This window comes from Polistes fuscatus, unplaced genomic scaffold, assembly GCF_010416935.1.
Source record: "Polistes fuscatus isolate 324 unplaced genomic scaffold, CU_Pfus_HIC Scaffold20, whole genome shotgun sequence".
NCBI lineage: Eukaryota > Metazoa > Arthropoda > Insecta > Hymenoptera > Vespidae > Polistes > Polistes fuscatus.
In genome coordinates this window covers 273167-296703 of record NW_025113097.1, presented here as the reverse complement: position 1 = coordinate 296703, position 23537 = coordinate 273167, and the positions used below count along the sequence as shown (strand labels likewise).

The 23537-nt window shown below is 28.3% G+C and overlaps 5 protein-coding genes and 2 long non-coding RNA genes across 13 annotated transcripts; 4 read left to right on the top strand and 3 right to left on the bottom strand.

The window, feature by feature from the left end:
- Positions 1-184: 184 nt before the first annotated feature.
- LOC122517517 lies at positions 185-1020 on the bottom strand. 2 transcript variants are annotated; one of them, XR_006303880.1, is made up of 3 exons: positions 825-1020; positions 642-755; positions 185-556 (listed from the first exon to the last, which is right to left on the bottom strand). It is a non-coding gene; the product is annotated as an uncharacterized LOC122517517 (long non-coding RNA). The 2 variants fall into 2 exon arrangements; XR_006303879.1 differs by having other exon boundaries at positions 669-755.
- Positions 566-2527, top strand: LOC122517514 (neurogenic locus notch homolog protein 1-like). The gene is made up of 6 exons (XM_043635953.1): positions 566-718; positions 808-936; positions 1131-1304; positions 1436-1689; positions 1787-2009; positions 2093-2527. Exons 1-6 carry the CDS (start codon positions 625-627, stop codon positions 2455-2457), a joined length of 1239 nt encoding a protein of 412 aa, XP_043491888.1. The 5' UTR covers positions 566-624; the 3' UTR covers positions 2458-2527.
- Positions 2528-2967: 440 nt separating this feature from the next.
- LOC122517510 (serine/threonine-protein kinase Pink1, mitochondrial) lies at positions 2968-7099 on the top strand. 3 transcript variants are annotated; one of them, XM_043635942.1, is made up of 8 exons: positions 2968-3576; positions 3669-3863; positions 4217-4497; positions 4572-5113; positions 5200-5322; positions 5624-6041; positions 6123-6221; positions 6289-7099. In XM_043635942.1, exons 2-8 carry the CDS (start codon positions 3728-3730, stop codon positions 6526-6528), a joined length of 1839 nt encoding a protein of 612 aa, XP_043491877.1. In that variant the 5' UTR covers positions 2968-3576; positions 3669-3727; the 3' UTR covers positions 6529-7099. The 3 variants fall into 3 exon arrangements, with proteins under 3 accessions (XP_043491877.1, XP_043491876.1, XP_043491878.1); XM_043635941.1 differs by having other exon boundaries at positions 2968-3863; XM_043635943.1 differs by lacking the exon at positions 2968-3576 and having other exon boundaries at positions 3729-3859.
- A 470-nt stretch (positions 7100-7569) lies between these two features.
- Positions 7570-13852, bottom strand: LOC122517507 (rab3 GTPase-activating protein non-catalytic subunit). Its single transcript, XM_043635934.1, has 19 exons — positions 13411-13852; positions 13207-13317; positions 13052-13133; positions 12839-12965; positions 12557-12758; positions 12161-12488; positions 11653-12087; positions 11181-11560; positions 10690-11070; positions 10393-10593; positions 9933-10311; positions 9748-9842; positions 9445-9675; positions 9197-9370; positions 8901-9082; positions 8610-8825; positions 8235-8525; positions 7925-8077; positions 7570-7841 (listed from the first exon to the last, which is right to left on the bottom strand). Exons 1-19 carry the CDS (start codon positions 13493-13495, stop codon positions 7689-7691), a joined length of 4206 nt encoding a protein of 1401 aa, XP_043491869.1. The 5' UTR covers positions 13496-13852; the 3' UTR covers positions 7570-7688.
- A 330-nt stretch (positions 13853-14182) lies between these two features.
- Positions 14183-21736, top strand: LOC122517505 (DNA polymerase alpha catalytic subunit). 4 transcript variants are annotated; one of them, XM_043635931.1, is made up of 23 exons: positions 14183-14397; positions 14567-14767; positions 14836-15142; positions 15297-15615; positions 15690-16118; positions 16217-16576; positions 16657-16873; positions 16957-17225; positions 17301-17417; positions 17501-17684; positions 17767-17901; positions 17999-18174; positions 18277-18517; positions 18593-18732; positions 18813-19018; positions 19093-19354; positions 19431-19605; positions 19925-20094; positions 20167-20415; positions 20504-20579; positions 20657-20950; positions 21180-21220; positions 21377-21736. In XM_043635931.1, exons 1-21 carry the CDS (start codon positions 14382-14384, stop codon positions 20941-20943), a joined length of 4536 nt encoding a protein of 1511 aa, XP_043491866.1. In that variant the 5' UTR covers positions 14183-14381; the 3' UTR covers positions 20944-20950; positions 21180-21220; positions 21377-21736. The 4 variants fall into 4 exon arrangements, with proteins under 4 accessions (XP_043491866.1, XP_043491867.1, XP_043491868.1 ...); XM_043635932.1 differs by lacking the exon at positions 21180-21220; XM_043635933.1 differs by lacking the exons at positions 21180-21220; positions 21377-21736 and having other exon boundaries at positions 15300-15615; positions 20657-20954.
- LOC122517518 lies at positions 19358-20422 on the bottom strand. Its single transcript, XR_006303881.1, has 2 exons — positions 20122-20422; positions 19358-20059 (listed from the first exon to the last, which is right to left on the bottom strand). It is a non-coding gene; the product is annotated as an uncharacterized LOC122517518 (long non-coding RNA).
- LOC122517481 (cell division cycle 5-like protein) lies at positions 21661-23536 on the top strand (the record flags this gene model as incomplete). The annotated part of the gene is made up of 1 exon (XM_043635879.1): positions 21661-23536. A coding segment is annotated over exon 1 (1875 nt), but the record flags the coding sequence as incomplete, so codon positions are not given.
- Position 23537: the final 1 nt, after the last annotated feature.

Here is a 23537-nt window from a genome sequence, read left to right as displayed (position 1 = left end):
TATTTAATATTATTAGAATTATGTGTTATTTTTAATTTATTCATAGATACATTTGTTCGCCTAATTTATTCCTATTACTTTTATATATTTATAATATAGGAATATAGACAATATGAATCTAAAATTATGTTGGTTATTAAATATTAAAAGTAGTTGATTTTTGTTTAAATAAAAAACTAAATAGTTGTTTTTCTTAGATTATTTTATCGTATATTGAGCAAGATAGATCAGTGGGACCTTCGTTTAATATATTACCAATAATACTGGAAGATGTTTAAAAATATTTATAGGCGTATAACAGGAACAAATTATGTTAATATAATCCGCATTTTTCCACGAACGTACCTCAGGGTTATGCGCGGGCGAAGTTGTATTAAAGTTTGCGGAAAGTGGGGTCTTCATTCGAAACTATCACCTGGACCGATCGCCGTGTCATTTCCTCAATTCCCTGCATTTGCTCATCGTGCACGGATCTTCCGTAGGATCTGTATATCTCAATCATCGGATTTTTATTTAATATTTTTATGATATTGTATTCATTCAATTCTGGAAAAATCTAAAAAAATTATTGTATAAGTTTTATAAATTATATATTACATTTGTGTATAAAAATAAATTTAAAAAATGAAACACTTTCGAACTTCTATAATATTACTGGTAGCATTCACCATAAAGGTCAACGGTGGACAGTACTTGCAATCAAAGATAATTACATCTGGTATAAAATTATTTCTCTTTTTTTATTCTTCTTTTTCCTACAAAATATTTAAAACATGTTTTATAAAATAATTCTTTTGTATTTCAAAGCTGGTTGTGATACCTACACTTGTGGAGTCAACGCGAGATGTACGATGAGTCGTGGGCGTCCCGTTTGTTCTTGTCTCAATCTTCATATGGGAGATCCTCTTTCGCAATGTATACGCGTCGAATGTTTAAGTGAGTATATGAATATAGAAATACATTAATATAATAACACGAAATAACATGGTTAACTTTAATTAAATTATACTTATCGTCAATTTCGTTTCTATACAAAAAAAATCAACAGAATTGAGAAATATGCATTTTAAAAAAATGCATTTATTTTTATTTCCATAGATGAAATATTGAAAATATAAATTAAATTTTAGTTAATGAAGACTGCATTGGAGTTAAAACTTGTATAAATAATAAATGCGTTGATCCATGTCCTGGTCTATGTGGTGTAAATGCATTATGTGAGACCAGAAATCACATTCCTCAATGTTATTGTCCACCTGGATATACAGGAAATCCTTCTAATAATTGCCATGTTGCTGATCCTCGTATGTATATGAATATAATTAAGAGTAACATATAATCTTATACTATTATATTATTATTTTACTATTAATTATTAATAATTTTAATAATAATTAATATATATAATATATATATATATATATAATATATATAGAAGCAGCATGTAAGCCTAATCCATGTGGAGAAAATACAAAATGTGAGGTAAAACATGAAGTACCCGTTTGTTCTTGCCTTCCTGGTTATAAGGGATCACCTTTAACTGGTTGTCGTCATGAGTGCGAAAATGATTACGAATGTCCTAATCACCTAACGTGTTCATCCTCATTTAAATGTGAAAGTCCATGTAAATGTGGTGAAAATGCTAACTGCGATGTTGTCGATCATCAAGCTAAATGTACATGTCCACATGTAAGTTTGCTGATTATTTAAATGTAATAATAACAATATATATATATATAATTAATATATATTAATAATTATTTATATATATTTATTGGTTTTATAGAATTGGTCAGGAAATCCATATGTTTCTTGCCATCCAGAATGTACTGCTCATTCTGATTGTCCAATTAACAAACCTGCCTGTCTCTATCAAAAATGTGTAAATCCTTGTGATGGAGTATGCGGAGTAAATGCCGATTGTAATTTACGTAATATTATTCCTGTATGTAGTTGTCCAAGACACATGACAGGGAATCCTTTTGTGTATTGCAGAAATTTCGAACCAAGTATGTAATTAGTTCCAAAAGCATTATTTTTAAAATATTTTTTATAACATAAGTATTTAAGTAATAATCCGTTATATTTTTAGGGGATCTTTGCGAACCAAATCCTTGCGGTGTAGACGCAATTTGTACTCCTGGTCATGATAATACGGGTAAAGAAAGACCAGTTTGTACATGTCCTACAGGTTACATCGGTAATGCTCTACAAGCATGTCAACGAGGAGAATGCCTTAACGATAACGAATGTCCTGATAATCGAGCTTGTATAGATTTTACTTGTAAAAATCCATGTACCGGTCACGAGTGTGGACCAAATGCTGTTTGTTCACCAAGGCGTCATATTGCTGTTTGTACCTGCCCCAATGGAACACGAGGCGATGCACTTTTTAATTGCAATCCAATTGATAGTAAATCTGCATATTATGCAAGATCTTATCGGTATCATTCTTAATAAATTGAACGAAAGATTTTTATGTAAATACTAATATATATATACGCAGAAGAAAAATAATATTTAAAAAGATGCAGAATAATGAAATATAAAACTAAAAGTATATTTTTATCGATAGTTTTTATGCTTTTTTTAAATGGATTTTCATATATATATCGAAACTTTGTATAATAACAACAAATGTACTGCTGCGTTAATTTTTTTAATATCATAACAAAAAATCTAAATCTATTACAAGTTAAATTCAAATACTGTATCAAGTACTGTATCACAATACCGTAATGCACAAACATTTCAAAAAGAATATAAACTAATTATATTCATCTTGTACCATTAACAATTATTAAAAATATAATATATAATAATAATATAATAACTAAGATTCAGTAATCAGTAAATAAATATTCATCATCATCAGCCTATATACTGTCCACTGCTGGACAAAAGCCTCTCTCATATTGAGAGGTTTTTAGCCTTAATCTTCCTCGCTGGCTAAAGACGTGTTGGAAGATGGTGTTAGGGAAATTTATAGGTTTAGACAAGGATAGTGGATGGGACAATGGATTCCCCCGTATGGTCTTGGGAGATAATCCAAGGCTTGCGTAGGCAGGGTCGCATCCCTGAAGTAGGTCTATCCTCCACCGGGATCGTGTAGGAGTACCTACCCGCTACCTTAAAATAAATATTACTATAAAATAAAAAATAATTATTTTGTTTACGAATGCAAATAGGTGTACATAGTTTTGTACAGATGGCACTACTGTCTCCAAAAATACTGATATGTCAACGATGACATAATAAATAAAGATTGACGCTATTAATTAAACTTATTATTCTGTTAATTAATTTTTGTTCTTTTCTAGCATACAAATAATAAAACTTTTTTATTTACAACATGTTGACATTTTATGATTGAAAGTTAATAAATAAATATTTTTTCAAATAAATGACACACGTAGTCTTTGCCCTGTGGCTCTTTGTTTTGTAATTACGATCTTGAATGAATCAAATACAAACACTTGTGGTTGTGGTATTGTATAGAAAGATATATACCTATATATATTGAACTTCTTTCTATTTTAACGACGTAATAAAGACGTAACGAACGAACCGTGAAATGTAAGCGTGATGTTTTGACATATTTCATAGTAATACGATAGAAATTTTGTTGAAAAACAATATTGATTATTGCCACATTTGATTTGTCAAAGTGAACCTGTATTCTTGTGGATTAGCCCGTTGGGCTCTTTCAGCCCAAGAGACCGGAGAAATGTCAATGCGGGCGGTAACTCACCGTCTCATACAAAATGGTCGGGTATTACTACGTGCTCTTAGAAATAAAGAAAATTTCTATTCCAACGAATGTTCAAAGGATTATCTCAACAAGATACACGTTGTGCAAGTAGGTAAGTCACTAAAGCCTGTATTTTTTTCTTTCCTTCTAAATAAGTATTTTATCAAGGTCATTAGAATTTGGATGAGAAGAAAATATTTAAATTTTGAACTGTTATATATTCGTGATCATATAGTTCTATTAATATTGTATTACAAGTATGTTACATATTGCACACATGTTAAATGATAATTTCCAAAATATATGTTATATTAGAAATAGAAAATAGTATGTAAACAAAATATTCAATTCTTATACGTATTATTTTTTTTTAAAATGTCATTTATTTTGAATGAATGACCAGATACTTATGAACACCATGTTAATAATGAGTAATACATTAATCTTGTTTTTTAATTAATTTAGGCAAACCCCTGGGTCCTCAGTCCCAAGGGAACATCACTAATGTCTCCGTAACAACTCATCATTTCGGATTTTTGGGATCTCATGCAAGACGTTTATTCGTTGATAATATCTTAAAAAGAGTCACAAGCAGACTCGCTGCTGATTTACGTAAACGTGCAGCTAGACGTCTTGTGTTCGGTGATTCTGCTCCATTTTTTGCACTCGTTGGTACATCTTTAGCATCGGGAAGCGGAATATTAACTAAAGATGATGAATTGGAAGGAGTTTGCTGGGAAATTCGTGTATGATACATTTTATAGATCAAATCAAATTTATATTTCTATGTTATTATAGATATTTTCTATTTTTTTTTTAGGAAGCAATATCAAAATTACAATGGAACATGCCACAAAATGATAAAAATTATGATACTTTAAAAATCAATGAAAATAGTATCAGCTTAAAAGATTTGAAAATTGGTTCTATTATTGATAAAGGTTGCTCCGCAGTCGTCTATTCGGCAAGATTTAAAGAAACTACACATATTGTACCTACAATATCAAAACTAGATAATCATGGCAAAAATGAAGACGAATATTCATTTCCTTTGGCATTAAAAATGATGTTCAATTATGATGCAGAATCCAATGCGACAACAATACTTAGAGCTATGTATCGTGAAACTATTCCTGCCTGGAATCGTTACAACAACGAAGAATTAGCAGTATGGGAACATAGGATGGCTGAAAATATGTCTTTGTTACCTCCCCATCCTAATATTGTAGTAATGTATTATGTATTTGCTGATAGAGTTCCAGCATTACCCGGATGGAATATAATGTATCCTGATGCTCTACCAGCACGTATTAATCCTCAAGGATCTGGCAGAAACATGAGTCTTTTTTTGTTGATGAAAAGGTTTGTATTTATTTCAGAAATCAAAGTAAATCTTAATATACTGCAATGTTTGAACATTTTTTATTATGGACAATTATTCTTTTTAGGTATAACACTACTTTGAAAAAATATTTATCCACTTACAACGTGAGCTTACGCGAATCAATATTATTACTGGCTCAGCTATTGGAAGGAATTGCTCATATAAATGCTCATGGAATTGCACACAGGTACACTGCTATATCCTGTTACAAATGATTGCATACTTCGTCATCAGGTATTCAATTGTACTTGAAATTAAATTCCTTTTGCAAGTCTGTGAAATAGGATATTTGCAATAATAATTTGATGTTTCTTTACATTACATATAAAATATACAAAGTATAAGACTGAATCATGATTTCATTTATCATTATTTGTTATGTTATTATTATTTATATCTTAATGTTAATACTAATATCAATATACTATATATATAATTTGTAATAGTTATTTAATTATTTATCTATTTTTTTTTTTCAATGATAACAGAGATCTGAAGAGTGATAATATACTACTTGATTTATCAGAGGAGACAGATAATTGCCCTTCTTTGGTACTCACCGATTTTGGCTGTTGTTTAGCCGACAAAAATTATGGTTTATACATGCCTTATAATACGGAAAACGTTGATAAAGGTGGCAATATTGCATTAATGGCACCAGAAGTTATATCAGCAAAACCTGGGCCTTTCACAAGTATAAATTATACTAAAGCAGATCTCTGGACTGCAGGCACTATAGCTTATGAAATTTTTGGTGAAAAGAATCCATTCCTTGAAAGTTCTGATAAAAATGCTGTACTTAAAAATTATAGTTATGAAGAACAACATCTTCCTTCATTCTCAAATGATGTTCCAAATATTATTGTTGCTTTAATAAATAATATGCTATCAAAAAATTTGTCCAAGGTTTGTGAGATAATAAAATTAAAACAAGTTATATTTAAAGAAATATATAATAGCATAATATTTTATACTTTGTGATTATAGAGACACACCGTAGAAATAGCAGCAACCATTATGCAATTGTATTTATGGGCACCTAGTTCATGGTTCAGAAATGAAAGCAAAGTACCTTCTAGTAATGAAGTATGTAATTTTATATTTTTTATCTATATATGAATTTGATATTTTATTGATATGATATTTTCTATAGATCATGGAATGGCTATTGTGTTTGACAACCAAAGTTCTATGCGAAGGCCACAATGGCTCACCATTATTAAGGAAAACTTTAAATGATAAAAATGAACAAAGTTCCTATCGTCAATTGTTATTAACACGTCCATGTGGAAGACGCACAATGCCAGAATATCAATTGATTGCAAGTTTTCTTGGTAGAGTTACTCTTTCAAATGTTAGAAATGCTTTACGATGGATACAAAAAAATGTCTAATAACTTTATTTTTCTTTTTTGATAAAAAAGTAATATTAAAGTAATGATATTGCTTAATTACTTCTGGTACTTATAAATTGCAAATATTTAAAAAAAAGCACTGTTTTATTTATACGATATGACATTTGTTAAAAATGTCGATAATAATCTAATTCACAATGGAATAATCAATTGTGATAAATTTTTTGATCTATCTTCACTTGCTGATTTTTGTTTCTTTTAAAGTATATTTTTGATACTTCAAAGGATACAAAAGATAAATATTGCAATATTACATATATAAGATAAGAAAGTTGTTTTTTTCTTTAATTTATAAGTTATGGAATGCTATTACACTCATGTAATCTATCCAAAGCTTTTAAGTAAAATGATTATAAGTCATTGTCGAACATTGCACATTAAATTAACATTACTAATGTGTATTTTTTAATAAAATACACATTATGCATATTATGTTTAACATATTTAAGTATCTTAAAGAAATATTTTTGTAATATTTAATTGGACATGTTTATATGCATTTGTTACTTATTTAAAATCGAAATGAATTAAAAAAAAGATTAAATTAAAAGTGATATTTTCTTTTATATGAATAATTGAATTTTTGAAATATGTATATATTGGCATCAATCTTGTATAATAATGTAAAAAGAAAAAAGAAAAATAAAGCTTGTAAATATTACAAGTGAAGATATTTTTATTTTATTTTTGTGTTTAATTGAAGCACGCATTTCAAGTACAACGAATAAATATATTTGATTTTATTTTATTCTATATAAATGATGTTCATTTCAATTTAGAAATCTTCTATTTAAAATTTGCCAATATAAATTTTGTCTAATAATTAGATTTTAGATACTTCTATATGCTAAATATTTGTATTAAATTAGAAAATTATAATCAGCAAATTATACATATAATACACACATATCATAATATAATATGTTACGAAATATTATCATTTTGAAAGTTATTGGTTATAATACTTTATTTCTATATAATATAATATGCAAAATAAAATAAAATATAATATATAATATATAAGCTTTCATTAAAGATTTGCTTTATATTATTTATAACATAAAGTAACATAAAATTTGTAACACGAACAACCCATGAGTATGACCTAGTTATTCACAACGTAGATATTTTATCCAACACTACGTTTTATCTTGAAATATAAAAGTAGCATCTAACATCCGTTGTATTACATGAAATTCACAGTGAGTGTCAGGTAAATATCTCGATACTTTATGGATTAATTCTATGGTATCATTGTTGGAACAGTTTGTTAAAATTAATTCTGACATATTCTGTAAAAAAAAATAATACATATAAATTATATTAAAAATACTTTCTAACTATTTAATATATACATGTTTTAATATGAACTTACTAAACTTTCAAGATATTTATGAAGTGTTGTACTTATTCGTGAAACTTCTTCTAATAAATCTGGTGATTTTGAAAGATATGCCATCATTCTTCTTCCAGCTATAGGCAATAAATCGGACGCTAATTTATCAGTGTCATTCACAGCTCCAACAACCTAATTATATATTAACATACATATAAAATTTTTTTCCAAAATGTATTATTAATTACCAACTGATTTAAATATTAAAGATGGTAGTCTAATGTATTGTAATGAAATGTTATTATAGAGTTAAAGGGAAAAAATAAATTATGTTATTCTTATTGACAACCTCTTCTGCTAATCGATCAAATCCATTGATATAAAGTTGACAAGCTTGATGAATTCTTAATTCATCACTATTTAATTTCCACATAGAACTGAGAGTTTGACACCTGCTCATCCAGAGTACAGCTTGCGTAGAACTTAATGTTTTTCCATCTACAGTTTCTTGATGAATGAAATCCATGGAAGCTGTAATTACATGACGTAAAAATTCTAAACGTAAGCTATCTTTTCTATCATCATGATTCCAAGTAAACATTATTTTATCTGATATATCTTGAAAAAAATATGGATGAGTCTGAAAAATAATAAACACGATTATCTATTTTTTGATAATTATTAATTATGTTAAGAATAACATTTTTATATATATTATTCTCACCATTCCTTCAAATAAGTTATTTAGAGGCTTTGATATCTTCAGGTTGAAATATGCCATCATGTATAAAACATTAGCTATCTGCAAATGTAGGATAATTAATTCATACCATGCAGGTGTTTGTAATAGAGCTGAAAATGCAAATGGTTGTGGTCCGGATTGACCTTCCCATAGTTCCTCTGATTTAAGTAACACGGTACTTGTTTGCAGCAATTCAGCCTAAAAAATATATACATCATTTAATAAAAAAAAAAATTAAATTTGTAAACAATTATAGATAAATCATTATCTTACATCGCTGAATATATCAAAAAATTTAACACAATATTCTAGAAATGTAACTAATTGCTTGTCAGAAAGTCCAGTTTCTTGTATAGATAATCTTTCCTTCGGCAGTTTACCTAGCTTATTCATGATTTTTCCAGCTGCTTCCATTCGTTTTTTTATATATAATGTCCATAAGAGACAACAGACACCTGTTGTTATAATATTTATTATTTTAACATTTGTAAAATGTATATTGTTCTATGTATATACGCGTGTAAGGTTTAAAATACAATTTTGATACTAATGTAAAAATTAATTTTTACCATGTTGCATATGTTTCATAGGTATGTGACGCAAAACAGTTAGAGCTGCATCAAGATTTTCTAATTCTGAGACATTTTTATTCCAAGCCATAGCAAATTCCCAACATAAATTTGCAAGAAGCACGCTGCTTGTTAAACTATATGGAAAGTGATGTTTCAACAAAGACAATTTTTCTAGAAACAATAAAAATGTCACTTGAAGATTAAATTATAACATCAAATCTTACTGTTTGCAAATTATATCTTGCCTAGCACCCACGCTTGTGCTGTTGTATTTGTATTTGATTCTGTTTGATTTTCTACAGGAGAAGATGATACTATTGCATCCTCTTGTAAATTAACAGCAGATATTTCTTTTTCAGGTACTAGATTCTCCTCCAAATTCGATTGTTCAAATTCGATGTCAGTCAAATCTACCAATTGTGCAGGGTGTACGCCTGTTGAACTTAACCATTTTGCAACAATTTCAGAAACAGAACCTAAAATCATACATGAAGTTATATTACTCTATAATAATATACATTATATCAAAAAAGTTATAAAATTATAACCTTTTCCATTAGATAAAATCATTCCCAAAGAAATATTTTGTAATTCAAAAGGTAATTTAAAAAAGTCATTTGAAGGATCTCTCAAAGGTCGTTGCCTAAAATATTTGATCATAGTAATAAATACTTTCATATATAATACTTTTATCTTATATTTATACTTTAAATATAATTTTTGTCATTTTTACCTTACAACTGCATTTAAAACCATAACATCTTCAAGGTTTCCTATTAGTAAAGTGAATTGACACGTATCCTTACTTATATTTTCCCATTCATTTATAGAACTATATATTTCTTCATGTGCTATAAGATTAGATTTTTCACTACTTTTGTCCACTTTTGCTTGTGGATCATTATTATCAGTATCATTCTTATTGCTATCACAAGTTTCTTCTGTAGTATTATATGTTTTGTCTTTATATTTTTCTAATGTTACAGCAACTGCTCTACATGCTAATGCTGCTGTATATGCATGTAAAGGATTTAAAGATTCAGTTAAAACAGTACGTACATCTTTCCACCATAAAGAACTCTCATTATAATCTACACATATTTCTTCTATACCTATTGAAATATAAAACAAATATTTATAAATAAATTTATTTATCATTTTTGTTCTCATTGAAAATATCTTTTAATACTTACTATTTAAAGAACATATAGCATGCAATAAGTGTGTGAATCGTGTCAATGTTAATTCTAAATTTCTATCATCCTCTTTGTACATCCAATAAATTAATGCAAGCTGCATAAAAACATTTGGTTGAATATTACTATTTGCAGCTGCAGTTTTCCATGTCTCAATAGTTTCATGGAAAATCATACATTTTTCAAAAATCAGTACAGCTGAAACATACACAGTTATTTACGATGAAATATGAAACAAAATAATTTGTATGAATAGCAATAGAAAATAAATTAATATCTCAATTTAATACTTACCAATTTGGTATTTTTTTTCTAATTTAATATCTTTTTGTAAAACTACCAAATTTGATACACCAAAATCAAAACATGTTAAAAAATTAAAAAACTGTCTTTCATTATCATTAAATTTTACTTTACTTTCCGATCTAATATTGTCATTTCCTATATTATATATTGTTTTATATAACGTTAATATTCTATCAACTTCGTGTCGAGAAATTAATAATGTTAAAGCTAGTATTTCAGTATTTGATTTTTCATTATCAGAAGAATCAACTGATTTTACTGTATTTTCTAAATTAGAACTATTAACGAATAAATAAAATGCTATTATTTTTTGTAATTGTGCAATTAATTTATGTACAATTTTTGCTGCTGAATCCATGATATTTGAATCTATAAAAGATAAATTTTTATAATTATATAAATTAAATTGTTTTTTTATATTTTAGATGTATATATAATTTTAGTAATAATACGTTCTTCATAAAATGCTTTTACCATACCAGATTCATCGAACATTTTATCAATACAATTAGCAGCAGCTAGTAACGCATCAGGTAAGATATCCTTAGTATTCATTAACAATTCCAATGTTTGCAATCTAACTTCATTTGTTTTCATAGCTAAGCATACATTACGAACTTCTGTAATTAATTTTTCCTTATCAAAATCTTCCTCTCTTAGAAAATTTTTCAATTTACGAAGAAGATATATGTCGCATGCTTTTTTAGCATTTTTACTACTCAAAGCAAAGTGAAACGGAACAATTATTTCTTTTAATCCTCCAAGGGGATCCATAAATACACAAGCATGTTGTGGATCATTTTTAGTTAAATTTGCAGTTTCATTTATACCTAGCAGGCCATAATTAATATACAGCAGTCTAGAATCATTATTATAAATATGATTGTATATTGGTATAAATAATTTGAAAAACAATAATCAATGTAAAAAGTGAACTTAGTTAAGACATACCGTCCATTTTTACTGGCAGTAAAGGTTGTAATTTTGGGACCCTGTTGAATTCCCCATATATCTATTACACCCTTCTTTGGAGCATAAATAACTAAAAACAATGTATTGCGAGTGTTTGATGTGCGTACATTTCTATTAGAACTCTTATGTATTCCAGAATGTTTGATTTCTTCAACTTCAATCCATCCACATTGTGCATCACGATATCCTTTCCACATTCTTACTGCAACACCTCTTTTATTATCTATTAGTATTACTCTACCCATCGCATCTGTTACAGCTGATAACATCTTATTTGGACTACAAACAATCGAGTCACCCTCTCTCATCAGGTCACTTATGCTATACCTACAGCTCAATGATTCAGTAGATTCTTGACCATTATTTTTAGAAATGTCAAGTGATGCAGAAGTTTTTGAATTGCTTCTAAACCAACTATTCACAGAATATATATATTACTGTTTTTATAATTTATATATAAAATATTATATAATTAACAAGTACTTACGGAACAGCTGTTCCAATAGCATTGACTAATTTACTGGCCATTGCAGCAGCAACATCGGATAAAACAGGAGCATTACCTCCTTCTAATGCATAATGAAAACCAATGAACGGTCTTTTACCAGTAGCCATAACCAGATTGTGTTGTGGAGCACTAGATCTATATAATGCATTGTAACCACCACATAAAGAAGCAGTCATTAAATGATTAAAACTGTTTACAGATGTTGTACCAATAATTTCAGCATCATTTGTGATATCTTGATTTCTAAATTCCCATTTCTTATACGACAAGGTAGTAGCTGGAGATACATCGTTGCATTTAGCTTGTACTGCAATTGAAATAATATTAATAAAGGAAATTTAAAAAATATAATATACACAATGCAATAATATATACCTCTAGCTAAATGATTTCTGCATGCACGTAAAGTTGTGAATAATGGAAATCCTTGCAGTATACATATAATACTTCTATAAATTATATACAATTCTTCTAATGGTTGTTTATTCATTGAGTGTCTATGAAAGGAAGATGACTGGCATTTTATTCCAAGAATCGGTTCGTTATGAAGTTGCTGTTCTAATAATAATGCACCTGTCTTGAGTGATAAAAAATACATTTTAATTAAATCATTTTAACAAAGGTATTTAATAAATTTTAACAAAATTATTAACTTACTTCCGTATAAAATCTCAAAATGCCATTATTGAATCCTACAGCTATGCATGTCCAATCAGGACTAGTACCTGCACTAACTTTACCCAGTGAAATCAGAGGTAAACATATTATCGAAGTAATCCATTCGCTATAAAAATGATTTAATAAATGGTTTAATTATCTTTATAAATAAATAAAATATATGATCTCATCTTTTTCACATTAAATACTTACTTTTGATTTTCTGTAATTATTCCATTCCATACGATATGAAATTTATTTTTTGATTCACTTGGCTCCTGCGAATCCCATTTTGCTAAAAGAATATAATTCATCGACTGAATACATATTTTATTGATTATCTTATATTCCATCATTATTATACTTACAAATCAGTATGATCATTTTAGTATTTTGTGCGAGTGCAAGAACATCACCGGCAGATGAAAGCGAGATGAAACAATCTTGTAAAGGTAATTCATGACTTGCAATAGGTTCAGCTAAAGGATATAAAATATTTATTGAATTTCAAATAGAAGTATTCTCTATTGTTTTTATTCTGATAAAATAAAAGGAATAATAAAATAACTCACATCTAGCAACAGCATCTCCAGAAAGTATTTCCTTTACTTTTTTCAAGTCTTTCAAATTGCTAATTGTTTTTATTTGACAGGACATTGGTATAAAATATTATTTATACCTACTGTCACGATATGTTAGAGAGAAGTTAGATACTTTTGTATAAGGATAAAGACTATATGGAATGTACAAAAACACAATATTATAGATATACGTTGTAGGGTAAGGTAATATATATTGGTTATATATATATTCTTATGATACATAGGTGCGCTAAAATCGCTATCTTTTATTGTTAGTTTACAATTTTACACTTTGTACAATTGCAATGATACGATATTTTAAATATCTATTGTTGATAACACTTTATCATTAACCATATGCATTCATGTTAGTTGTATTAAAAAAAAATTAAATGAAGAGTACAAAATAAGTGAATATAATAAAATCAATGTTATGACGTTTTTTCAAAAAAGAATACGACAGACTTCATAATATTAATTTAAAAAGTAATTTGCGTTTTAAAAACATATGCGTAATGAAGTCTATTTTGTAATATTTAATTAATAATTGTTTATAGACACTTATTTTTAAATTACAGTAATTATATAATGGTATATATTTAAATTGAATTATTATTAATTTCATAATTTGAACAAATTACCAATAACACAGTATTTCATGTGAACATTTACAGAGGGCACTTGTGCATCATTCTTCTTCTTCTTCTTATTTTCTTATTAGACGTCTTATCTATTACAAGTGATTAGTTCATGGAACATAAGAAAATAAAAAAGAAACAATTGAAAACAGTATAGAAGTATTTCCCGCCAAGATGTTATAAGTTTGTTGGACGTCTATTTATCGTTTGTTTCTTACAATTTTCTTCAATCTATATTATTATTTTATATTCAAAGAATGTGATATTGTTTTTTTTTTTTTATATAATAATTGTTTATTGAAATTAAATATTGACAAAGTAATAATGAGCGAGGCAAAAGGTAAATCATATATTATCTCATGTATATATCTTTTATTTATATCATAGATTTGTCTTAAAAAAAAATAAATATAAATATAAAATTATTACTATAAGAGACTAAAATGAATTAAAAATAATGGCAATGTGATTTAAATATTTGTTTTAATTATTTTATTTTTTGTAATTAGAATCCCCTTCTGGTAGAGCTAGAAGGCAAAAACCTGAAAAAAGTGCATGTGCCTTAGCCTTACAAAAGTTGAAACAATTGAAAGGTAGTAAGAACAAATATGAGATTGATGAATTGGAAAATGTTTATGAGGAAGTTGATGAACAGGAATATTCTGAGACTGTTCTTAGACGTCAAAATGATGATTGGATTGTTGATGATGGTAATTAATCTTATAGTATATGATTCTAGTACATAGAGAAAATTATATTATTATATTTCAATTCATAGGTGGAATTGGTTACATAGAAGATGGTAGAGAAGTCTTCGATGATGATTTAGATGACAGCAGTATTCAGAATGCGATGAAGCATAAGACTTCAGGACCTAGAAAGAAGAGAAAAGTTACTACTAAAAGCAAAAGGAGTATTCAAGATATGATTATGCAAATGCCTTCTAATTCAAAAAGTAAAAATACTTTTGATGATGATATTTTAGGAGATTTAATGAGCGAACTTAAAAAAGAAGATACCAAAAAAGTACCTGATATAAAAAACAATAAAAATAAATTTTGCAAAACATATTGTTTAAATAATAAGTGAGTCATTTATTTTTTATTTAATATAGAATATAGTAAAAATAAAAATATATATTTATAAAAGTTTAGTCAAATTTATTATAATATATGCAATGTATATATTTGGTGGGATTCTATATTGTAAATATATGAAATTTATTATATTTGATATTAGTAGCAATCAAGACGCAGAGAAAAAGAAAAAAGTAACAATAAGTGACAACAATATGCTTTTAACCATTGACAATACTAATAGTAGTGATGATGAACCAATGTTTGATACATTAAATAAAAACGGCTCTACAAAAAAATTACCAGATATCAAAACATCAAATAATGGTGCATGTGTTCAAAGTACAAGTCAAGAAATTACTAACGATGTCAGCGATGAGTCTCAGCCTGTAAGCATAGAAAAATATAGTAATACGAATGAAGTATCGGGTACTCAAATAATTGAAGATGGAAGTATAGACATCAGTGCATATATTGGAGATGTGAGTTTTTATTTTATTAAATATTTTGTATAAACCAATGCATAAAAATACTTATCTCATTATTTCTGATATAGTTGTCTGAAATAGATTTTGAGAATTCAAGTTTAAACGAAAATGAACATTTGAAAGAATCAGTGCCAACGACTTCGAGAGCTGAGAATCATACAAAGATTAAATCTTCAACACTCTGCAAAGATTCTGATATATTGGAGGAAAATCAGGAAATTTTTAATGAAATATGGAACGATGATTTTGGAATACAAACAACAAATGTTGAAGTTTCTGCAGAGAATTCAGATGTGTCTATACCATTTATTAAAAATTCAGCTGGAGAAGAAATATTTCGTTTTTATTGGTGGGATGCATATGAAGATTTTTTTAAGCAGCCAGGCACTGTATTCTTATTTGGAAAAGTTTATATTCCATCTACCAAAACGTACTGTTCTTGCTGTCTTACAGTAAAAAATATTCCAAGAAGGATTTATCTTTTACCTCGAGAATACGTAATTAAACGTTTTTTTACATACCTTTAGAGATAGCAGAATCAAGATATTTTTAATAATAAATCTCTATTATTAAAGAATAATTTTCTAAATTTTAGATAAAAAATTCTTCCGATTCTGAACAAAAACAAACTAGCATGCATGATGTGTATCAGGAGTTCAATGAATTTGCTAACAAAGTAGGAATTAAAGAATTCAAATCTAGTCAAGTTTCAAAGTATTATGCTTTTGAGCAAGAAGATGTACCGAAATTTTCAGACTACTTAGAAGTTAGATATTCTACGTATTATCCACTAATTGATTCAGGGTATTCGGGGCCTGCTATAGAAAAAGTTTTTGGAACAACAGTTAAAAGTTTAGAGCTTCTACTTATAGAAAGAAATATCAAAGGTCCTTGCTGGTTGGATATCAAATGTGTAATTCCTACAGGAGTAAAATCTAGTTGGTGTAAATTGAATGTACGTTTCAATATAAGTTATTAATTCGTCAAAGACATTTTTAATTCATTTAATATTATAAGTATTTATATAATTAATAGGTTACATGCATGAAAATGGAAAATATTTCTGTTAGTTCAGAATCTCAAAACTTACCAATACCTCCATTGACAATAGCAACATTAAACGTTCGTGTATCCTCACATTCCAAATCGCAACAAAATGAAGTTGTTATGGTTGGAATTCTTCTTCGTCGTAAATATAATATTGACAAGGAACGGCCAAAACCATCAAATTTATTTGAACAAAGTTTTTGTGGTAAGTTTCCACATGCTTAATATGTTATTTAAGTATATTTAAACAATTAATGTGTATTTTTTATTTTTAATTTGTTTAAATAGTTATAACTAAACCACGAGATCTTTTATGGCCAAGACAAGCACAAGAAACACTATCAAAAATAAAATATACTACAATAATAAAATGTGATAATGAACATGATCTACTCGAAGAAGTACTTAAAATAATAGAAAATGTAAATCCAGATTTATGTATTGGTTATGATTGTGGATTTCAATTTGATGTTTTGTTACATAGAATTTTTAATCTTCGAGTATTAAACTGGAGTAGAATTGGAAAATTAAGACGTAGTACACATCCTATTATTAAAGTGAGTGTGATTATTATTTGCATTAAAAAAGGCAATTATAAAACATAAGCTTATGAGATCAATTTTCTTTTTCAGGGAAAAATTAATATAGGTCAAGCATTTGCTGGCCGTTCTCTTTGTGATATACAAATTTCAGCCAAAGAATTAAATTTAAAAGTTAGGAGTTATGATTTGCAATCTCTTTGCATAGCAGTAAGTGATTTATATATTGTTAGATTATTTATTAGATTAATACTATTTAATTAAGTGAACAACCGTACATTATATGGTTTTAGGTATTAAAACAAAATGAAAATGAATACAAAGAATTAAAACCTGGAGAATGTCCTTTGTTTTATAAAACAATAGAAAAAATGGAAAATCTCATAAAACGTACATTAATGGAAGCATCGTATATTTTGTCTATAACATTTGAACTTGATATATTACCACTTGCATTGCAAATTACGTCTATAGCTGGTATATATATAAATGTTGATTTTTTAATATCAATTATAAGGTATATTTATTTATTTTTATTTATATTTTATGATTTGTACAGGTAATACTTTATCAAGAACACTATCAGCTGGCCGAGCAGAAAGAAATGAATATCTTTTATTACATGCTTTTTATTTAAAAAATTACATAACACCAGATAAATTGCAAAGAAAAATAACAAAAGATACCGAGGGTGGTAAGTTATGTGATAATAAAAAGCTAATAAATAAATAGAGCATGCAACATGTATGTATGCACAATGCACATGCTTTAATATATTTCTTTATATGTAGATAATTCTAGAAGGAAAAAAGCAGCTTATGCGGGTGGTTTAGTCTTAACTGCACAAAAAGGGTTTTATGATACGTTGATTTTATTAATGGATTTTAACTCTTTATACCCCAGTATAATACAAGAGTACAATTTATGTTTTACCACGGTACCAGGTGCAGCATACGCTAATTATGAGGTAAATATAGGTTTTTAAATTTATATATTTTAATATGCACACACACACACACACATATGTATATATAGTTATTTATGTAATATAAATTATGTGTGTATGTAGGATTTAGAAATACCAGATTCGAGTTTAGAACCAGGTATTGTTCCTACAGAAATACGTAAACTTGTGGAAAGTAGAGTTGAAATAAAAAAATTAATGAACAAGCCCAATATTTCTTCCGAGTTAAAAATGCAATATAATATACGACAAATGGCTTTGAAACTCACTGCAAATTCGATGTATGGATGTTTAGGTGCAGTCCATTGTAGATTTTATGCTAAAGGATTAGCTGCTCTAATAACATGTAAGTTTCATAAAAATAAAAGCAAGATATTATTATCACTATTAAAAAGCATACGAGATAATTATTTGTTTGTAGCAAAGGGTAGAGAAATATTGCAAGATACAAAACGTATGGTGGAAAAATTAAATTATGATGTTATTTATGGCGATACTGATTCTATAATGATAAAAACTAATATTCTTGATTACGATGAAGTTTTTTCTATTGGAAAAAAGGTATAATATCAACTAGTTTGATATTTTTGTATAATGTGTATTTTGTAGTTTTTATTTAATTGTATATATTTATCTAACAGATAAAACAAGAGGTTAACAAGTTATATAAAAAAGTAGAATTAGATATTGATGGTGTATTTCGTTATTTATTACTTTTACAAAAGAAGAAATATGCTGCTGTTACTATGGTTAAATTACCAAATGGAAAAATACAACTAAACCAAGAACATAAAGGTTTGGATATTGTTAGAAGAGATTGGTGTCAGTTAGCTTGTGAAACTGGAAAGTATGTATATTATATGCATATTTTCATTTGTTGTTTCAGTAATTTACATAATTAATGTGGATATAAATTTGTAGGAAAATTTTGAATCAACTATTTTCCGAGCAAACCAACGACACACGAATAGAAGAAATTTTCACTATTTTACAAAATGTTTCACAAAAAGTTAGAGAAAATAAAGTGCCTTTGTCTTCATTAATTGTTACTAAACAACTTTCCAAAAATCCCCATGAATATCCTGATAGAAAACAGGCTCATGTTTTGGTTGCATTGAGATTAAACAAGGATGGTGGTAGGATGTGGAAAGTTGGTGACACTATATCTTATATTATATGCGAGGTATTTATTCACATTTATTTGTTTATTTAGTAAGTAATTATACATCTAGGTTTAATGTTATATTATTTTATTTTAGGATGGAACAGATAAGTCGGCCATGGAAAGAGCTTATCATATTGATGAATTTAAAAAAAAGGATAATTTAAAAATTGATATTAATTATTATTTGATGAATCAAATACTTCCAGTTGTATTAAGAATTTGTGAACCAATAGAAGGAATAGATGATGTATTATTAGCCAGGAATTTAGGTACATATAACATGAAGAAATATCTTTTAAATTAAATTGTAAAACTGTTTTAATGTGTTGTTCAAAATGTTGCCCACCTATACATTCTAAGATAATAAACATCATAGGCAGAACTGCTAAACATCATCTTTGAACATCACATTAAACAGTTTTGCAAATTATGTTATAACTTTTGAATAATGCTTTAAATGATTTACCTTTATATAACATTTTTTTCTTATTTTTGAACGTAAAATGTGCTTACAATGTATGTAAAAAAAAAAACTTTAGACATCCTGTATATATAGATTTAATTAATTTTTTGTTTTATTATAAATAGGTTTAGAAAACGTTTATAAGTCGAAAGCAACAGTCGGCGAAGAAGACAATCTTAAAGCACCCATTTCAATAAATGAAGACAAATTTAAGTACTGCTTACCTTTCAAGTTTAATTGCATAAATGAAAAATGTGAAGCTGAAATCACAATAAATGGTGTTATATCTGCATTTGTGAGTAAAGAAAAATAATTTACTTACTAAAGAATTAAGTTTTAATATAATTATTAAACTATATGTTCACAGGCTGAAGGTGATCGTCTATCATTAAGCAAGTGTTCTAATCCAGAATGTACAATGCCTCCATGGAAATATATCAAAGCCATACAAAACATTTTACAACTTGCTTTGAGATCTTTCATAGATACTTATTATGAATGTTGGATAGAGTGTGAAAATCCTCTTTGTTCATACAGAACTAGAAAAATGCCATTATCTTTTCAGGGAAAGTATCCTAAATGTTCTAAATGCACAGATGCTTTTATGCATAAAGTTGTAAGTACCAACATTTATTTTTGCTTAATATTGAATTTAAGAGAATGATATAGATACTATATATATAAAAATCATTTATTTGGTTTAGTACTCGGATATTCAACTGTATAATCAACTTTCTTACTATCATCATATTTTTGATATAAATCAACCTCAATATAAGTGTAAGTATTATTTACAATTCATTTCATTTCTCTAACTGCGAATGTGTGTATTTAATTAATGTTTTTTTAATTTTTAGCTATACTAAACAGCTATTCGCGGGAAATAATATCAGCATATGACACTTTAAGGGAGACTGTTGACAAATTCTTATATTCTAGCGCATATTCAAATATAGATTTAAGTGCAATATTTTCAAGTCAGAAATCAAACAATCCTGAATTATCCGATAAATATTTTGTACGAGATCAAAGCCTTTTCGAAGAGACATATAATTTGGCCAGTTCAATGATGGATGAATCAGATGATGAGATTGATATATTGAATTTAAGTAACAAAACACTTTCAACGAACACAGACACTTAAAACAAATGTAATTGATGCATTTTTTATTATTATCTTCTTCTTCGTCTTTTTGTTAGGACTCTATGTCCTGTTATTATTTTTTTTATTATACATAATTATATTATATTTTTTATATTTCGATAATATACCTTTTAATAAAAAAAAAAAAAAAGAAATAGGTTAATCGTTCATAATGTATAAACAATAGGTAAATATTTTGTAAATTATAATTTTTATTTCTTTTTACTACCTTATAGGTTGTTACTTTGGAAATCAACTTTAAATATATCCCCTGCAGGTATATATATATATATATACCAACTTTAATTTCTTTTGTTTTCGAAGTGTGTTTGCGCCTTAAATTTGTGGTTGCGCATGCGTATAACATATCTCTTACTCATGACGTCGCCATTTCATAATTTTTTATTCAAAGTGTAATAATTATTTTTTTCAGTGCATAAGTTCAATTGAATAGTATTTAATTAGTCTTACATCCACAAGAGGCGTGACTATCGTTGACGTACACGTCGCTGAATGGTTTGTCCAATGGACAAGCGACGATTCTAACAAACTATATTCTATATATTATCTATTTTATTAATATAGTTTAAGCCAGATTTAAGCTAGTGGTGTAGTAATAAAAGACTCGAAGAATTAAAATTGTCGAGTTTTCGCTTATATTGTAAAGTACGCAACAAAAACATTCAGAGTATTAAAAACCGATTTTATATAAATCAAAATGCCGCGTATAATGATAAAAGGTGGTGTTTGGCGTAACACAGAGGATGAGATTTTGAAAGCTGCTGTAATGAAATATGGAAAAAACCAATGGAGTCGTATAGCCTCACTATTACATAGAAAATCTGCAAAACAATGTAAAGCACGTTGGTTTGAATGGTTAGATCCGAGTATTAAAAAAACAGAATGGAGCAGAGAAGAAGATGAAAAGCTTTTACATTTAGCCAAACTCATGCCAACGCAGTGGAGAACTATAGCTCCTATTGTAGGACGTACTGCAGCACAATGCTTAGAAAGATACGAATATTTATTAGACCAAGCACAAAAAAAAGAGGAAGGAGACGATGCAGCTGATGATCCTCGTAAATTAAAGCCGGGTGAAATAGATCCTAATCCTGAGACAAAACCTGCCAGGCCAGATCCTAAAGACATGGACGAGGATGAATTGGAAATGTTGTCCGAGGCTCGTGCAAGACTCGCTAATACTCAAGGGAAAAAAGCTAAACGGAAAGCTCGCGAAAAGCAATTAGAAGAAGCACGCAGGCTTGCAGCTTTACAAAAGCGTAGGGAACTACGCGCTGCTGGGATAACAGTGTCGCAAAAGAATAAGCGCAAGCGTGGACTTAATTATAATTCTGAAATACCTTTTGAAAAACGTCCTGCTCCAGGATTTTATGATACTTCTACGGAACATATAGATCCACTTGCAATAGATTTTTCGAAAATGAGACAACAACAATTAGATGGAGATCATAAACAGGAAAAGGAAGAAATGGAACGTAGGAAAGATAAGCAGAAACTGAAGCAGCGAAAAGAAAATGATATTCCAATGGGAATGCTTAATAATGAAGAACCAGTGAAGAAAAGAAGTAAACTTGTTTTACCCGAACCACAGATCTCTGATCAAGAGTTACAGCAAGTGGTTAAACTTGGACGTGCATCAGAGGTTGCACGTGAAGTTGCTACCGAAAGTGGAATTACATTATCGGATAGTTTATTAGCTGATTATTCTCTTCCAACAAATGTTGCTGTAACTCCCAGAACTCCAGCTGCGCAAGATAAAATTCTTCAAGAAGCTCAAAATGTTATGGCCCTGACACATGTTGATACTCCGTTGAAAGGTGGCTTAAACACACCGTTAAATAATTCTGATTTTTCTGGCGTTGTACCTGTAACAAATGCTATTGCAACTCCAAATACTATTCTAGCAACTCCTTTCCGTTCTCAGCGTAGCGAAGGAACACCCTTGAATTCGTTTAATACACCAGCATCTTCACGACTGCAAAATGGAGTTTTGGGAACACCAATTCGTGATAAACTTAGCATTAATCCCGATGATGGTATTTCTGGATCAGAAACACCAGTGATACAGAAACAAGCTAAAGAACAATTACGTGCAGGCTTGATAGCATTGCCAACACCACGTAACGATTACGAAATAGTTGTTCCTGACGATGAAACTATAGATGAAAATACCTCTACTCCTGCAAATGACATAGTTGAAGATCAAGCTGATATAGATGTTAGACAACAACAAGAATTGCTGGAACAAAAGAAAAGGGAATTAGCTCGTAGATCACAAGTTATACAACGGGATTTGCCAAGGCCAATTGACGTTAACATGAATATTTTAAGGCCTTTCATGGATACTTCACTAACGGATATGCAACGAGCAGAAGAGCTAATTAAAAGGGAAATGATTACAATGATGCAATATGATGCGCTTCAAAATCCTATCCAACAGAATAGAAAAAGTGCTTCCAACTCTTTAGCTCAAGCACAAGCGTATCTCGAACAACATCCTTATATAAATTTTGAGGAAGAGGAATTGGATGCAGCGAAAAAATTACTCACCGATGAAATGAATGTTGTTAAGG

Coding starts and splice junctions, on each gene's coding strand:
- LOC122517507 (XM_043635934.1), bottom strand. CDS start 13,495: ATGTCCTGTCAAATAAAAACAATTAGCAATTTGAAAGACTTGAAAAAA. Junction 12,088..12,160: donor GCTATTGGAACAGCTGTTCC/GTAAGTACTTGT, acceptor TTCTGTGAATAG/TTGGTTTAGAAGCAATTCAA. Junction 9,676..9,747: donor GATTTTATCTAATGGAAAAG/GTTATAATTTTA, acceptor GTATGATTTTAG/GTTCTGTTTCTGAAATTGTT.
- LOC122517514 (XM_043635953.1), top strand. CDS start 625: ATGAAACACTTTCGAACTTCTATAATATTACTGGTAGCATTCACCATA. Junction 719..807: donor ATCAAAGATAATTACATCTG/GTATAAAATTAT, acceptor TGTATTTCAAAG/CTGGTTGTGATACCTACACT. Junction 2,010..2,092: donor TTGCAGAAATTTCGAACCAA/GTATGTAATTAG, acceptor TTATATTTTTAG/GGGATCTTTGCGAACCAAAT.
- LOC122517510 (XM_043635942.1), top strand. CDS start 3,728: ATGTCAATGCGGGCGGTAACTCACCGTCTCATACAAAATGGTCGGGTA. Junction 3,864..4,216: donor GATACACGTTGTGCAAGTAG/GTAAGTCACTAA, acceptor TAATTAATTTAG/GCAAACCCCTGGGTCCTCAG. Junction 6,042..6,122: donor TATCAAAAAATTTGTCCAAG/GTTTGTGAGATA, acceptor TTGTGATTATAG/AGACACACCGTAGAAATAGC.
- LOC122517505 (XM_043635932.1), top strand. Junction 16,119..16,216: donor ATCTTTTACCTCGAGAATAC/GTAATTAAACGT, acceptor TCTAAATTTTAG/ATAAAAAATTCTTCCGATTC. Junction 18,175..18,276: donor CAGCATACGCTAATTATGAG/GTAAATATAGGT, acceptor GTGTGTATGTAG/GATTTAGAAATACCAGATTC.